The 17,128-nt window shown below is 51.3% G+C and overlaps 1 protein-coding gene across 2 annotated transcripts in view; it reads right to left on the bottom strand.

Moving 5' to 3' along the window:
* Positions 1–15,890, bottom strand: part of PFKFB3 (6-phosphofructo-2-kinase/fructose-2,6-biphosphatase 3) — a 39,496-nt gene extending 23,606 nt beyond the window's left edge. Inside the window, exon 1 of one of the 2 annotated variants that reach the window (XM_068189418.1) lies at positions 15,765–15,890. In XM_068189418.1, coding sequence (XP_068045519.1) covers positions 15,765–15,780 — 16 coding nt within the window. In that variant the 5' untranslated portion in view covers positions 15,781–15,890. The remainder of the gene's footprint in view (positions 1–15,764) is intronic. The other variant, XM_068189415.1, reaches the window with a different exon arrangement.
* Positions 15,891–17,128: the final 1,238 nt, after the last annotated feature.

The raw sequence follows: 17,128 nt of genomic DNA, 5'->3' as shown, positions 1-17,128 counted from the left end.
CCTCGCCCCTCGCAGGTATTTCAGTTACAGGAATAAATAAACAAGGAGCGAAGTGTGAACTGTACCTGCATGACCAGGATGTCACCTCTCCCTCTCCCTCATCCCACCCAGCTCCAGATTCCCGGGAGGGAACACCAAGAGCTCCTGCATCTGTCCCTGTAATGGATCGGAGTGTTTCTGCCATGGAAAAGAGTTTTTTTTAGTTTCCCCTCCTCTTAACAAGCTGTGTTTTCTTCCTCATTTCTCGCCTCTTACCCCTCTGCTCTTGCAGTCTCACGCTGCTTTTCTTCCTCCTGCTGCAAAGGGGAACAGAAACCAAGCAAAACCATCTCTTCACGGTATTATTTGCAGACAGGGTTTCCTGCAGGGATTAAGGGATGTTGCTCAGCACGGGATTTACCCTGAAATCAGGGCAGAGCTCCCGGTCCCTCTGCAGCAGTGAGGGCTGAGCCCAGCCCGGGGTGCAGGATGCTGGCAGGGCAGGGAACATCGTGTGCCCCAGAGCTCTCCCTCCTCTCCCCCACCAGTGCAGACACGCGTTCTCCTGGCTGCAGACAAGCCGTGCAGTTTTTCAGCCTGTTGCACCCTCTAATTGCACCTGATGTGCTCATGAAACTCCTTCCTTGGCCGGTTGTAAGAAATTCCGATCATTGCTGACAACAGCCGGGCGCTGGGACACCACTGGAGCAAGACCTGGGCTGCCACACGCCTGCCCATGGTTGCAGCTTTGCCTAAAAATAGCCACAAGCAGAGAAAGGTGGGGGGAGAATTCAACGGGATTCAGCTTCTGACATTGAGAAACCAGGGCTGAGCCCCACAGGGGGAAATCCCACAAAGGCACGGGGCATTGCTCGCCCCGCGCTATCAACCCAGTCAAACACTGCACCCAGGGCTGACCTTGCTTTCCTGGCAGCCAAGGGACAGGGAAAGCCAGGAAGGGGTTGCAGAGATGCAGAATTCAGCCTCATTCAGCTGGTAACAAGTTAGGGACCTGCTGCTTTTGTTCAGCCCTCTGCTCTGAGCCTGTCACTGTCGCTGTCACACTCGGAAGGACGCAGGAACTCTTTCAAGGACAGTAAACTCTTCCTTGAAGTCAACACTCTGCAAAGTTGTTTTATTTGTTTAATTCCTTTTAATTTATAGCTCTTCAGACAGGAGGACAAGGGTTCAAACCTTATTTTCTTTTGAGTGGTAGGATTTGTGCCCTAACTAGAGGTGTTTGGTTATAATTGGCCAAGTTAAAGGGTAGCAGGAAAGGAAATGGGAGTTGTAAATGCAATGCCTGGCTATGATGAATATGGGGAAGATGGAAGAATGAGAGCCTGGATTCAATCTCAGTTCATCAAATTAAAAGTAAAATCATTCAAGGTTTCCTCCATTATCCTCAGAGAGGTGGGTGCCTCCAAATGTGTCTTGGATGATCCTTGGGAAGACCCAGTAAATTTTAAGATCAAAAATGGGGAGGTGTGCAATGGGTGTCCATTAGCAAGGACTGATGACCCCAAAGGAGCCTCCCAGATGGAGATTCATATTTAAGAAAGGAGGTTTATTTTTAATTTTTAAAGATAATTATATTCCGCAGTTCTCAAAAAATATAACTTGGAGATAACATTCTGAAGCTGCAAACATCCATTAAAGTAAGGACATTTCTCAAAGCTGGCAGGTCTGCTCAGAAACTGTTCCAGGAGGATTGAGCAATGACCTGTGAAAGTTCCTGACCTTACAAGACTAGTGCAAAACAAAACTCACCCCATAAACGGGCTAAATCATAAAGATAATTGACTCCATAGGTTGCATGGAGGGTAGATTTAGAGTAGATATTATAAAGAAATTCTTTACTGTAAGGACGGTGAGGCCATGGCACTGGTTGCCCAACGAAGTTGTGGCTGCCCCATCCCTGGAAGTGTCCAAGGTTGGACAGGGCTTGAAGCAGCCTATTTTTGTGGAAGGTGTCCCTGCCCATGGCAGGGGTTGGAGGGGGATGAGTTTAAAGGCCACTTCCAACCAAGGCCATTCTGTGATTCTACAAAACACGGGTTTCTAAAAGTTGTTAGAGGGTAAATCAATGGCAAGAAGTTGGGATATTCCAGTCTCAGGAATTTAATACTGGTTCTCCTTGAAACAAAATCTGGCTGCAGAAGTTAAGGTTTGGTCCTAATAGCAAGGGTCAAAGAGTGCAGATCAGTCAGAGAGCCACAATTCAGGTTTTGGCATTGTCAGAGCTTCTGAAAAGACAATATTCACATTAGCCTGACACTGGGTTGAAACTTCTACTCCCAGGTACTTTCAGTTACATGATAGGAACACTTCCCTGTTTGCCCTGTTATTTTAAGGTGTGAAATTCCCTACTGAAAATCTTGGGATTGCTTTAGGGTGTAAATCCACAGGATGTTGAACTTGACTTTAGGTTACCTCATCCCTAATCAAGAGGCCACAACCACCTGCGACAAGGCACTGATCCAGCAGAAAAATCCTGCTGGCCTGAGAGAAAAGTGTGTTTACAGGGCTGCTGTGTCCCCTCTGCCAGATCAGATATTCCCTGTCCTGCTGCTGCCAGCAGAACTTGGCACGTGTTACCACAGTGCCTTCTCCGGGAAAATCAGCAGAATTACAGCCATTTGCTCACACTTGAACCACACCTAATTTAGGACTTTATTGGTTTAACCCTGGCTGGGAGCTTGCCCCACTCACTCAGTCCCCCACAGTAGGATGGGGGAGAGAACTGGAAGAGGAGATTGAGAAACCCATGGGCTGAGGTACAAACAGTTTAATGGGTAAAGCAAAAGCCACGTGCACGAGCAAAGCAAAACAAGGAATTCATTCCCCACTTCCCACAGGTTTGCAGTGATCCCCAGGATAGCAAGGCTCCATCACACGGAGCGGTGGCTTGGGAAGGCAAACACCATCACCCCGAATGTCCCCCCTTTCCTAAACATGACAAAATGTGTTATGGAATATTTTTGGTCAGTTTGGGGTCAGCTGTCCTCATTCTGTCCCCTCCCAACTCCTTGTGCCCCCCTCAGCCTCCTCAGTGGTGGGCTGAGGAGCAGAAAAGCCTTGACTCTATGTAAGCCCTGCTCAGCAAAAACAAAAACATCTCTGTGTTAACAACACTGTTTTGGCCACAAGTCAGAATCACAGCCCCACAGCAGCTACTCTGAAGAAAATCAACCTGTCCCAGCCCAAACCAGCACAGTGCTGCAAAGCAACGCAGCGTGTTGGAGATCTGATGGGAAGAACAAAGATTTCCAGCCCTCCTGCATGAGTAGATTGTTATAGGATTTATTTTCATGGAGGTGCCCAGTGGCTGAAGTTGATTGTGCTCACTGAAGAACTTAATTCCCAGCCCGGTGATGCAGCTGGGATGCAGCTCTCCAGGTCTCCTGCCTGCAGGCGCTCGGCGCTGGATGTGAAACCCCCACGGATGATGAGTCTGCTCAGCCCATTTACGGTGGACGAGGATCAACCTCCGGAAATCACAGCCTGTCATTATCCCGTGGACTTTGCTATTGAACTGTTTCCTAACTCCTCATTACCACCCACCTTTCATTAAGAGCCTGGATCGTTATCTCATCATTGCAGGTTATTAAATCAAACAATGGCAAAGGCTGTGGCCTTTCTGGGGCTGACTCACCTCATTATGTAACAAGCCCGGGCCAGTGACAACCTCAGCATCGTCATGGTGACAGGGAAGCGTCTAAAAAGTTGCAGGCAATGACGTGGTGAAGCCAGATACCCTAAAGATGCTGGGGAAATCTCTTCAAAGTAGTGCAAAAAACCTAAACCACAAAGCTCTGGGGGAGAACATGGGTTTGTATTTCTGATTATCAAGGAGGACGTGCTTGTAGGCAGCAGCGGGCAGCAGATTAATCACAGCCTAGGAAAAAGGGTATTTTTTTTATCTCAGGTCTCAACCCCCGCTGATAATCAGTTTGGCTTCTGATACAGGGGCTTTTGAAGCAGCATCCCAGAAGGATCTGCATTGCCTGGGAGGCTCAGATGGAAAGGTTCCCCTGAGGGATGCTGAGCAGGGAGGAGGCGTTGAAGCTCTCAGCACCTGCTGTTCTGCCTCCATCCACAGCAAAGCTGTGGGTAGAGTTTGGGAAGGATTTATGTAATTTTGGGGTGTCTGCAAGGAACTGGTCACCTTTGACCACTTCTACCACCTGTGGAGGGAAATGGGCACTCACTTGCACAGAGAACAATTTGGCTGCCCTGCTGTGGGTACTGACTGCAAACCAGGATGAGATGTGTCCTGGAGGAGTCTGTGTCCTCTGACCACTGAGGGAACCTCAGAGCTATGCCCAAAACCATTCCACACACATCTCAGTGCTCTCCAGCACGAGGTGACCCAAAACACAAGTCCCTGTCCAATCCAGAGTCCCATGCAGGGAGGAAGAGCAGAGCTTTGGTGAGGAGCTGCATGTCAAAATCGTGTACGTGCCGAGGATCTTCCCACACACACCTCACCTTTGTGAGCACGTCTGGCCCATGGACAACCTGCTCATCCCTGCTTCCTCGCAGGGCTGGCATGATCCAGACAACGGTTGCCCAACAGCGGCCCACACACCTCGGCTCTGGCCAAGAAGAACAGCTTCTGGGACCAGCACCGCTCCTGGGGTTGAGCCGTTCCCTGGATCAGCCTCCCCAAGGGCTCCCCTCTCCATTCAGCCTGGTGGAAACCACAAGGCCTCCAGAGGTGAGGTCTACGTGTCCCACTTTTCCAGAGCGGTGCCATGTGCTTTTAAACTCGAGACCTGCAGGCACTGCTTTTAGGAGGTCTGTGAAAGACAAGTAAGAGGGAAAGTGTGTGGTCAACAAGCTGAATTTTAGAATAGTAAGGGCCAGATTTGTTTCCATATCTTTTATTGGAGCTCCTTACAGTCAAAACCTCTCTCAGGGAACCTCCAATTTCCTAACAGCTCTCCTAACCAAGTTTTGGACCCAAATCACTGGAATCAGATCACACAGATTGCTGGAATGCAGAAATTAAATAACCAAATTTCCTTATCATGGTTTTCTTAAAATTCTTCCACTCACAGAGCAATGATTTTAGTGCATTTAATTCCTAGCATATGATTTTCATTTGTATATTTCATTTACTTTTTTCTATGCCATGGAGACCTGGCTGGGAAAGAAAAAAAAAGTCTAAAATTGTTAAAAAACATCTACAGAATTTGTTTCTTCTTTCCCTGATATTTTCCAATCAGACATGAAAAATATTAATGGAAAATTTCTCTGGAATTTTGGGGCAAGCTGAAACAATATGGGGAGCTTGCTGCCAACATATTTTCTCAAATACATTTATATTTTCCAACCCGCAATGACAAGCTGTGAACAGCTCCTTGGGGGGGGGGAAAAAAAACACCAAAAAACCCTCAAAAACTCAACTCAGTGTTTAGATTTCTGCCCTGGAGTTTAACAGGGAGTAGCAAAGCAGCGTTTGGGTGCCTGGCAGGGGTCACAAGGAAAGATGCTGTGCTTCAAAGCACTTGGGAGGGCCTCAGTTTTCTCCCAAACAACCGCAGTTACTTGAGCAGAGAGGCAGAGCCAGGAGGGCATGGCACAGGTGGGAGCACATCTTGGCCCATTGATCATGACTCATCCTCACTGAATAACGATGGAGATAGGGGAAAAACACTTTTATTGTGTCTGCTTCAGCATTTCCAGCAACACCACCCATTAGGGAATCACAGAATGGTTTGGGTTGGAAGGGACAGAAAAGATTATCCAGTTTCATCCCCTGCAATGGGCAGGGACGTCTTCCACTATCCCAGGTTCTCCAAGCCCTGTCCAACCCGGCCTTGGACACTTCCAGGGATGGGGCAGCCGCATCTGCTCTGGGCACCCTGTCGCAACACCAACTCTGTGCCACAAATAGGACACCTCTCAAAACAAACAAATGACCCCAGGACAGGGGCTCACCTCACGTGTCCATCCCCCTGTGCCCTCCTGGAAGAGCTCTGGTGGGTTCGTGCTCCCTGCACGTCCTGGGCTGACGCCTGAAGCGACAGCACGGCCACAGCCAGGGTTTCACATTTCCCAGCCCAGCTGTTTACCCAGAGCTCAGCCTGAAGGAAAACAACTGCTAGACAGTCAACAAGAGATCTGAGGGACACCCGACTCCTGGGCAGGCTTTCCTGCCAGCTTCCCTATAAAGGAGAGCCAGGCTCAGGCTCAAGGCATGACTTCCTTCAGTTCATGTTGTTATTACCCAAGCTGGGAGAGCCCCAGGCGCCTGATTGATGGGCACCTTTCACCCACTGCAGGGTGAAATGCCTCAGAGATTCCATGGATGGTCACTGGGCCAGTGGGAGATACAGTTTGTACCCATGGAGCAGAGCCCAGAGCAATTCCCAAACCTGCCAGCTATGCAAAAGCAAGGCCTTTCTGCAGCTGTGGCTCAGGGGGATCCCACCAGCATGGGTTTGGGATGAAGGTGGGGTAGCCAGAGTGCCACAGGAGCTTGTAGTATCTGCAGGATATGCTTGGAGCATGGATGTGCTGTGCCCCTTCCCTGTCCTGCCCTAAACTCTGGTGCTTATTCCAGACCTGACCAGCTGAATATCCCTGAAAACCCATCTCAAACCCATCTCAGCCCAGAGCCTGAGCAAGCACAGCTCCCTTGCACACGTGCAGGAGCACACGCAGCCACCCCAGCCCCCGGCAGCCGCCAGTGCCTTCAGATGCTACTCAAAATTCTGGTCCTCTTGCATTCAGGCAGAGCCAGTCATCGACAACAGGGGTGACTAAAGCTCAGCACTGGCACACACCAGCCCCATCCCACGCTGCCTTGTCCCATCTTGCCTGCAGCTGGGCCGTTACCTGCCAGGCCACCCAACCCCGTGGCTGCCAGCACCCTGTGACAGCACATGCCAAGCCAGGCTGGAAAAGGTAACCTCAGGTCGTCCAGAATTTGGGCTAGGAAAGTCACATCCATAAAAAGAACGCTTCCCACCCTCATGCCTTCCACCTAATTGCTGCTGTTGCAACAGCCCTACATGATTTAATGGTGTATTGCATTGTTCTTTTATTTATGGTGTAAATGTTTTGGACGTGATCAGTTTCTCAGCAGCTCAGCTGCACCCAAAAATTATTAAGAGAAGGAAAAAAAAAAAAAAAAAAAGAAAGGAGAAACACTGCAGCAGCCAGAGGTGATTTAATGTTTAAGAGAAACAAAGGCTTTGCTGACTGTGTTCCTCCATGCACATGATATTCACAGCTGGCAGGAGGTGGAAATCCATTCCCTGCCTTTGGCAAAGCCACCTTGGAGAAAAAAATAAACACAAAAATCACTGCTGGCAGGTGCCTCTTCTCAACTCATCCTGCTCAGCTTGGTTCAGCAACATGGAAATTTTGGTGGTGAAGCTACTTCTGAGTCCTTCTTCCCACCCCAAAGCCTTGTCCTCAGCCATGAATGAGATCCAGCCCTCCAGCTGGGAAATGGACCCAGGCTGGAAAAAAAAACCCAAAACCCTACCATTTATTTTTCTTTATTATTATTCTGTATACTGTTTATTCTACAAATTTATTTTTCTTTATTTTGCCTTGCATGGGAATGTTGTTCTGTGAGCATGGATCCACTCCTGGAGCACCCGGTGTTGGCATAAAGCTATCCCACATTCCTTTTGTGGAAGGGCTTGATCGGGATGCCTAAGTCCAAATCACAGCCTCAGCTATGTCCTACTGCTCCTGTGAGAAATCCTTGGCCAATAAGGAGGATTTCTAAGAAAGTCCGTGAGAAGGAGAAATAAAAAACAAGTCAAATTCTCAAATTTCTGCTCCAGCCATATTAGAGTCTCCTATTGGCATTAAGGCGGGCTGCTTACCTGGGTCATACCTGGCATGAAGGCATGAGTTTCCTCCAAATAAATTTATACTGGTGACTGAGGAGCCTTGATTTTGCACTTGTGCCAGGTGACCTGGCAGTGCCCACTTGCATTTTTAGGGGTGGAAAAATTGGGTCTCCCAGGCACAGAACTCGGCAGTTGTTCAGTCCTCACCTTCAAGCCCACGAGCAGGACCCAGTGCAACCATGCTTATCCCCCAGTAAAGGCAAATGAAACATCCTGGCTCATCCTGGGAAGCCACATCCCTCCTTGGGCCTCATGGATTTGGGAGCAGGAGACAAAACACCCAATATTTCTCCCAGTACTGATGTGTTTTTGGGCTTACCTAGGAACAGACGCCACACCAAGTTAAAAGAATAAAAGCAGATATATCTACTGAAGGGCCTTCAGGTACATTAAGGGCAGACAAAGCCTCCCCAAGGGGCTACACCGGAAAATTAAGGGCAGTCATGAGTTTTTCAGACATATATAATTTTGGTCCATTTACATATCAGGGGTTAATTCTCCAATTACAGGTAATTGGAGGTAATGAAATCACATACCCCCAGTTTGCTTCCCCCCTATTCACTTTCGTTCAGACTTTTCAGGATCTGAGGCTGTGGGGTGTCCTTGAAACTCAGGTCCAGAGGGCTTGTTTACTCTGACCAAAACATGAAGACATTTTGTGAAGTTTGTGAAGTTAACTAACACTTTATATGGAGCTTGGAATTATGCACGAATGCAGCGCAAGATCTGAAAAAAAAAAAAAAAAAAAAAAAAAAAAGCCTAAAACCCTAACGCACCAAGCACCTCCGGGAGAAAAGATACTGGCAGATCAGCCCTGTTGTTTACCAGCCCCAGCTGCTCTCCGGCTTTCCTGGAAAGGGCAGAGCAGCAGGGCTCCTGCCCGCTCCTTTCGCGTGTCCCCGGAGGAGCGGCGGCTGCCGGAGCGCGCAGCCCGCAGCGCTCCCCGCCCGGCCACGCCAACGGGGCGTGCGTGGCCACTGGGGCTGCCCGGGACTGGCCCGTGCCCCGGCGTCCCCGCCGTCCCTCATGCCAGCAGGGCAGTGGAATGATACATAAAACTGGTAAACAAGTTCACCCCGCTGTCCTGGGAAAGGCTCTCCTCGCGTCCGGCGGGATAAACAAGCTGCAGCGGCGGCTGGAGGGGAGGGGAATAAATAAATCGGGCTGGTTGAAGGGACGCAGCTGTTTCACACCAGCCCTGGCCGAAGAAAGCCCAAAGCGGGGCTGGGACTGCACAAGGACACGGCAATACCTCCTTTTCTCCACCTCCTTCCCCAGCGGCATCGTTTCTCCCCAAACCTCTCTCTTCACGAGGAGACGTCGGTCTGTCTCAGCTTGCCCCCTCTGTCCTCAGATAATCTTTTCCAGGGCTGAGCAGAGCTTTTCCTTGATTTCCAACCCAAATCAACATCTCTGCAGGTGGGGTTTTAACGCCCGGCTCCTGCCCACAGGAGCTGATTTGGAAGCTCTGCACTGCACTGGTACAATGAAACCTGCGCCAGTAATATTCCCAAAATGTACCTACATAGGGAACACACCTCAGGATGCTCTGGCACTGCCAGGATTGGTGCAGAGAGAGCTGGATCCGTGGATACGAGCAGCTAAAGGCACCATCAGCACAGCCTCCAGCCCATCTCAGCCCTCCTGTGCCTGTTTCCCCTGCCTCGATTGATAAAGCTGGAAATCATCCAACAAGGAGCAAAGGGCTGGGGAGAGGCGGAACAAAAGGTCTCAGCAGTCAATTCTAAACAAACAGCATGAAGTCCCAGAAGAAGATATAAGTTGTTGTTATTATTATTATTATTAGCAATAACACTAATAATAATAATGCAGGGAAACCAAAAGGAAAGCCCAATTCCATGATGTTTTAGCTAGAGGGTGGCATACAAAATGCAGGAGGTTGGGTTTTCTGAACTGCATGGTGCTGCTTCCTCAGCACTAAGGAAGGGCACATCTCACTCCAGGCCCTGTGCTTTTGGGAAGAGGTTTAATCTGGAATGGGTCGGCAATACCAAGGAGATGTTTTTAAAATTGGGTATATGGGAAAGGACAAAATGACAGTGATTTTGTTCTCCAGGAAGGAGAAAACTGGGGAGTAGGTTTCAGCCTGGAAAAGGATGCTATTGGAGAAGATAATAGCTGTTCTTTATAGCAAGGAATATTTAAGGTTTATACAAGATATGCTGCCCCAGTGGAATCCTAATTAGTGGAATCCTAATATGCCTTGCCAGGACAAGGAATTCTTCAGAGGAAAACACAAAAGAAACCTAAATCTGCTTGTGTAGGTTTGATCTTGAGTCCCAACTGGGGACTGTGCCCCATCCTTTATTTTTTTTTTCCCTAACCTTAAAATGTAGTTATGATGGAGAAAAGAATCAGGTGCCCTGCAGAGATGTGTGTGCCTGCACGCACACACCAGGAAAACAGGGATCACACCTTGCTGTCTGCTGGTTTTGAAATCCTCCCACGTCCCTCCATGAAAAAAAAAAAAACAAAAAAACCTGTGGTCATCTGATTTAAAGCCTTTGGAGCTGTTTTATGCTGAGATCAATTTCTCCATCACAGAGGGTGTGTTAAGGAAAGGTTCAGCAGGGCAGCAGCTCTGCTGGCACAGGCTTCCAGTGACACAGGGATGGTGGGATGCCAGGTTGAAAAGGGGCCTGGGGGGTGTTGGTGGTGGGATCTGAGCACTGGGGTGAAGCCCAAGCCCAATCTGAGCTGCTCTCCTGTGTGACATAGCCACTGAGCTTGGTTTCAGCTGGTGGCTGGAAATACAGCAATGGAGACTCCTTCCCCATCCCTGCCAGGAGGGAGGCAGGACAGCAAAAGGAGGGGTTTTCCAGCATCCTGAGTTGCTTGGTGGGATGCTGGCACTGGCAGGGAGGTTATAGGTGTGTCTGCCTGCTCCCAGGTTAGGACAGGAGGATATACCTTCAAAATGGTAACGTGGTTTAATTCCCAGACTCAGGAAGTCTGAGAGGTGCTAAGAGCCCACATCTGTCCCCACCAGCTGGTTTCTGTGGACTGATCAGAATGCAGAGTGAGTCCCAAAAATCCCACTGCACCCTTAAGAAGCCTCCTACAAGAGTTTCTAGTGGAGTGGTGGTTCCACCTGCAGCTGGTGGCAGCCAAAATTGCCCTACTGGGCCACCATAGCCTGGGAAGTGCCCCCTGCACCAGCACCTGGAGACACGGTGGACTCTGCTGCTTGGTTGTGCATGACCCAGTGAGTAATAATGGGAACAAGACCGGGCATGGTGACCCCGAAATGCATTAAAAACTCCCCATGAGTGGCCATAAATGCTAAAAAAAGTGCAAAGGCCAAGAGGCAGCGGAAAGGTCGTGCTCACCCAGGGCTTTCTTGGAAGTGCAGGGAGATGCTGGGAGGGGTGAGATGGGGGACACACACCTGCTCCTTTGGGAGCTTTGGCTCAAGAGGCTGGTGAGGTGAAAGGGGATGAAACAAAACCAAGAGCCAGTATGAAAATACCACAGTGAGAAACACAGGCCAGGGGACAAAGCAGGATGGGAGGGGATTACCAGCCTTCCACGAAAGGTGTTCAGTGAAAACAAGGTGATGGTTTGACTCAGGCACAAGCCAGTGAGTCAGGAGAGCCAGGGCCAGTTCTGCCACATGTTTCCTCCCTGCTCTTTGAGCAGATACCCTCAAACAGACACCCACGGTGTCACTGTCACCAGGACAGTCCCCATGGTGAGCTGCAGCTGGCAGGACCCCCCTCAAGCAGCTCCTGACTACTCACATGGCTTCTCTGCATCCATCAGTGCTTAAAAATCCTGTCCAGCACCTCTGACAGGAAATGCTGGATAAAACCTTTTCCAGGGCTGCCAGGAAGACACAACATCGAGGAGTGATGGGTGACACGACCAGCAAAGGCAGCAGCATGTGGGTTTGCAGGGCATTGCCAGCAATCCAGAAAGCCTCCCAAAGCGACGAGGTTATCCCTTCCAATACCTAAAAAAAGCTGCAGAAAGGCAGTTCTCCACCTTTAGCCGAAACCATTCTGCAAAGGCAGAGTTTCCCATCAGGGGGTGTTGTAATCTGAGTCACTGCAAGAGCTGGGACAGCAAGGAAGTGCTCGGTGGCACAGGGGACAGACAGCAGAAATAACAGTGCCAGGATGTGGCACAGTCCCGTCCCTTCCCTTCACGCTGCAGGCAAAAGGCACCTCTGCCCCTGCTCACAAGAGGCTCCTTGATCTCAGCAAGCAGAAATGAGCCCAGGGGATGTTGTAGCTTGTGCTAACAGAATGTACAGAGCAGTGGGAGCAGTAGGAGAGAGAGGGATCCTGCCCCTCCACTCCACTCTCGTGAGACCCCACCTGGAACACTGTGTCCAGCTCGGGGTCTTCGAAATAAGAAGGATGTGGAGCTGTTGGAGCAAGTCCAGAAGAGGCCATGAAGATGCTCCAGGGGCTGGAGAACCTTTGTTATAGAGACAGGCTGAGAGAGCTGTGGAGTTCAGCCTCGAGAAAAGAAGGCTCTGGGCAGATCTTAGAGCCCCTTCCAGCGCCTAAAGGGAACCTATAAGAAAGATGGGGACAGAATTTAGCAGGATCTGTTCCAGTAGGACAAAGGGTGATGGTTTCACTGTGAAGGAGGGTTGATTCATATTGGATGTAAGGAAGAAATTTTTTATTATGAGGGTGGTGAGACCCTGGCACAGGTTGCCCGGAGAGGTGGTGGATGCCCCATCCCTGGAAGTGTGCAAGGTGAGGCTGGAGTGGACTTTAAGTAACCTCATCGAGTACAAGTTGTTCTTGCCTTGTCAGAGGGTTTGGAACTAGGTTATCTTTTACATCCTTTCCAACCCAGACTGTTCCATGCTTCTATCATCATGTGTTCGTTCTCTGCTCACTGGCTTTCAGTCTTATCTCCAGCTCCTTCCCAGCCAGCAGCACCGGGATTTCATTTGTCCTTTGACAGATGACAAATGCTCGCTGGCATTGCCCCGCCAGCTTATCACCTGCACACTCCCAGGCTTCCTCGCGTCAGCTGCAGTAATTAAATCATATTTTTCAGGGAGGGCACTTTAGGTGAAATCTTCCAACACCTCCTGATAGCAGAGCTGCAGCCACAGACAGGCCTTTGCCGGGGTAGTGGCACTGCTTGGGGATCAGGGCTCTCTCTCCAGTGCTCCCAGCTGATGCAGCAATGCTGGAGGAAATTCATTTCTGTCCTAAGCTCATTCCTCCTATCTGTCTTTGAGCATCCCTGCTAGAAATACCTTTCTTTAATATCTGAAACTGCCAAATGCCTTGAGTCGGCTAAATGGCAGCTGTTGTACAGCCATGGAGTGCAGATCCTGTGGCCATGCCACTGGCTACAATGCCCGAGGAGAAAGGAGGCAGAACAGAGCCAAGGCAACCAGGATTTCACACAGACTTCTCGGGGAGACACAGGAAAGGGATGCCAAAACTGCAAGCTGTGAGAAACCAGCCAAGACAGGGCTGGAGTTTGCATTTTCTGCCACAGGATGCTCCATTTCCACACACAGGGGTGTGCAAAGACAGCTGAGAGCCTCCAAAATGCTCATCCTAAAGTGTCCTTGTGCCTCAAGCTACCAAGGGTCTACAGAGCAGCAGCCCTTGGGCAGAGCCTCCTCTTTGCACCCTGGATCAGGGTGGCTGTGAGCAAGCCCTCAGGTGAGATGCTGTTCCCAAAAGGCTCCCAGAGTAAAGGCTCAGCCTCCTTGCCGAGCTGCCTGGAGTCCCCATATTCCTCTGGGAGGGTCAGGAACACATCCAGATCCCCACCCAGCTGAAGCCACCACCTTGAGCAAGGATTTTTATGGACCAAGCTGAACTAGAAGGAAAATATCTTCACGCCCACCTCTCCTGCAAACGCAGGATGTGCACAGCTTGCTGTGGGCAGCTTTCGAAGGGCAGCTACAAGGCCATGCTCTCCACAACCCTCCTGCCTTGGTGGCTTATGGATGTGTCCCTGGGAAGCCCAGGCAGCCCAGCAGCAGCAGCCACGGAGCAGTGCTCCAGGCAGGGCTGGTGATGTGGGGTCCCAGCAGCCCAACGGGATGCTCTGAACTGAGGTTAAAGGCTGCAGCCAGGTCACAGCACTGCTAAGCCACCACTGAACCATGTCCCCAAGTGCCACATCTGCATGTCTTAAATCCCTCCAGGGACAGAGAGTCCACCACTCCCCCAGGCACCACTTTTCCAGCGCTTGACAATTCTTGTGGTGACAAAATTATCCCTAAAATACACAAGCAATGGATAAAACCCATCCACACCGGCTTCTCTGCCACCTTGGACTCCCTTGGAGCTGCAGGCAGATGCACGGAGCTGCTGAAAGCTGTTCTGGCATTTCAAGGTTGACCTCTAGAGGAAGTTCGGAGACAGACGAGCTACGGCTGCGACGGTGACACAAGGGCTGCAGGACAGAGCTGCCGAGGATTTGCAGGTCAGCTGTGCCCCACGAGTGTGGCAGCGATGACAAGCGCAGCACGGCGTCCCAACAAACCCAATTCAGGTGTGCTGGGCAGGACCGCGTGGAAAAGCATCAATTGCTGCAACTGCGCCGTGTGTCCCCAGGTGCTGGAGCCCTGCCCGTCATTTCTACCCCTGCTGGGGCTGCAGCTGGGCCACGGGAGCTGCCCTCCAACACGGGAAGTTCCCCCGGTCTCTCCTTGCTCCCCAGCTCATCTCTTTTAAAGCCTCACACCCCAGCTCAGCTCTTTCCTCCCACCGCCCACCCCCAGCATCTCTCCCTCTGCTCCAAATTAATCCGTTTATCACCTAAAATTAAGCCGAGCCCTGCGGTCTGCTGCGCTGTCAAGATGCGAGGGTGTGAACCACATCACGCTGCGCTGAGCCTTCAAAGGCAGCAGAAACCTCGGCGCCTGAGATGCGGTTCTGCGAGCATCACTGCGGGCACCGCCTCACCCCCGTAACATCCTCCCCAGAGCAGGCAGAGGGCAGAAAAACAAATCCAGCCCTCTCCCCGCCAGTTTCATCCCCCCCCTGCTGCCTTTCGATGTGCCAGCGCCGGTGTGTGACCCCTCGGTCCCTGCCCCAGCACAGGGCTGCCCGCCGGCCGGAGCACCTGTGTGCGATGCTGGGCAGCACCTTCCGCCCGTGTCCTTGCGCATCCCCACTTAACCCTGCCTCCCCTGGCTTGTCTGTGTCCCGGAGAAGACTCTTCCCCTTCCATTTCTCCACCCAAGAGAGCTGCTGGGAAAAGGGACCACCACAAGCATCCCGCTCTGCGTCCCACCGCTTCCCTCTGGAAAGAGGAGGAGGTGGCATTTAAGAGTCTCTGCTTCACAGCAGCCCGGAGAGGACGGAAAACTCATCCACAGCAGCTTTAGGTCCCATACTGGACGCTTCTCGCCCACACTGCCAAGCCAGGGGGTGGCGAGTGGGGGTTTCTGCGGAAGAGAGGCGGTTTGGGGTGCAGATGTGAGCCATGAAGGGGGCTTGCCCAGGTGAGGGCCGTTTACCTGCCCAGGCTCTCCTCGCAGCCCCGCAGCCGAGCCCTCCCAAGGACACAAATGCACGCAGGTTGCCAGTTCTCAGACTGCATGGCCCCAGCAGCACCCGCTGGCCAGAAACCTCCTGCTGCCCTCTGTCCTCAGCCCCTGCGCCAGCCAGAGCAGCTCCTTCCCCTCGCCCGGGACGGACGGCCAACCCCGCAGGGAAGGCGGAGAGGGGACAGCCGCCCTTTTAGGCTGCCCAGAACACACCCCCGCACGCCACACACAGCCCCAGGGGTGTCCCCCATCCTCCTGGACGCGGAGCCGGGCACAGCCCGGCGCTCCCATCTCCCAGCCCTGCAGGAGGCACCGCCGGCGGCACGGCCCCAGCCCTGGATGCCCAGGTAGTCCCCGGGCGAGCATCCCGGGATGCTGCCCACCCATCCAGCATCCATCCCTACCTTTGCGGAACGGCATGGAGCGGGAGGAGGCAGGGCTGCGCTCGGACGCCTGGGTTCCCCGGGCGCGGACGCCTTCTCTTAGGTATATATACACACACACAAAAAAAAAAAAAAAAAAAAAATTATATATATATATATATATATATATATATATATATATATATATATATATTTCTTCTGTATCTCTGTTTCTTTCCTTCCTCCGGCTCCGTCTTTCAGAAGGAAACGGACATATTTGGGCAAAGCCCGGCAGAAACCAGCGTCATTCCGAGGGTGGCACTGCAGAAAGGAGGAAGTTCTTACAGTTTCGGAGCTTTTAACCCTTCGCTTCCCGGAGACAGCAGGGATGGGAGGGAGGTGACAGGAACAGGACAGGAAGATGATTGTCTTAGAAAGGGGTGGAAGGTACTGGGAAAGGGTTTTTGAGTTGATTTGTGGTGTTTTTTTCTTGGTAGGACCAGTACAGGACTGGGTGTAATGGATATGGGTGTGATCATGGAATTTTGGCCTCCTGCATCATTTATGCAAATTTCTGAGTTCATCAGAGCACCAATCCCATCTTTTCTGTGGTGGCCATGGGACAAACTGGGAAAACCCAGGTTCTTCAGAAACAAGGAGGTCAGAAACTCAGATCCCCCTGTTCAGCATCTCCTGCCCTTGCACAGGCCACTGGAAGTTCAGATCCTGCTGCGCTGGATCCTGAGGATCAGCAAATACTCCTTGGTGGCATCACTGGGCTGGGGTGAGCCATGAGCTTTGGAACAGCATCAGGTCTGTGTGTCCTCACCTCTGGAGCTCAGGTTGCAGCAGGAGGTGAAGGTGGAACATTTTAACCTGGGAGGGTTGTTTATTTTTACTGTGGTTCCTTTATGCCCTCCCTGGAGGTAGAAAGAGGCATTGGCTTGGAGAGAGTTCAAGAGAAACTCTTTGAACTGTGCAGGATAGGACCTCATCCTTTCATCTTGGTGCTTGACAGCGACACCATGAGCTCCATGCTGTGTCTCTGCTCTCTGCAAAACTGTTTCTCCCTCCTGGAGTCAACAAGACTTTCCTCAAACCATCCCTGGGGTGCTTTAAAGCCTCCCCATCCATCTCCTGCAGGCTCCAGCCCCATCCAGGCCACCTCGACGCTCCAGGTGAGTGTTCTTCATCCTCCCCAGGGCAAAGTTGGCCAGGTTTGGCTTAACCCCCACTGGAAAAACCTGTTTAGGCCAGTGGGTGAGGAGCACTCCAAAAAAAAAAAAAAACCACCCCCCAGGCTGTTATGAGAGCTGTGACTCCAATAGGAATGGCAGGGACAGGGACATCAATGTCCTGCATGGCTTTGCTGCCTCTGTCCTTCTCAGGGAGTGTTGGCGGCTGCA

Source organism: Anomalospiza imberbis, chromosome 5, assembly GCF_031753505.1.
Source record: "Anomalospiza imberbis isolate Cuckoo-Finch-1a 21T00152 chromosome 5, ASM3175350v1, whole genome shotgun sequence".
Taxonomy (NCBI): domain Eukaryota; kingdom Metazoa; phylum Chordata; class Aves; order Passeriformes; family Viduidae; genus Anomalospiza; species Anomalospiza imberbis.
This window is presented reverse-complemented; position numbering and strand designations above follow the sequence as displayed.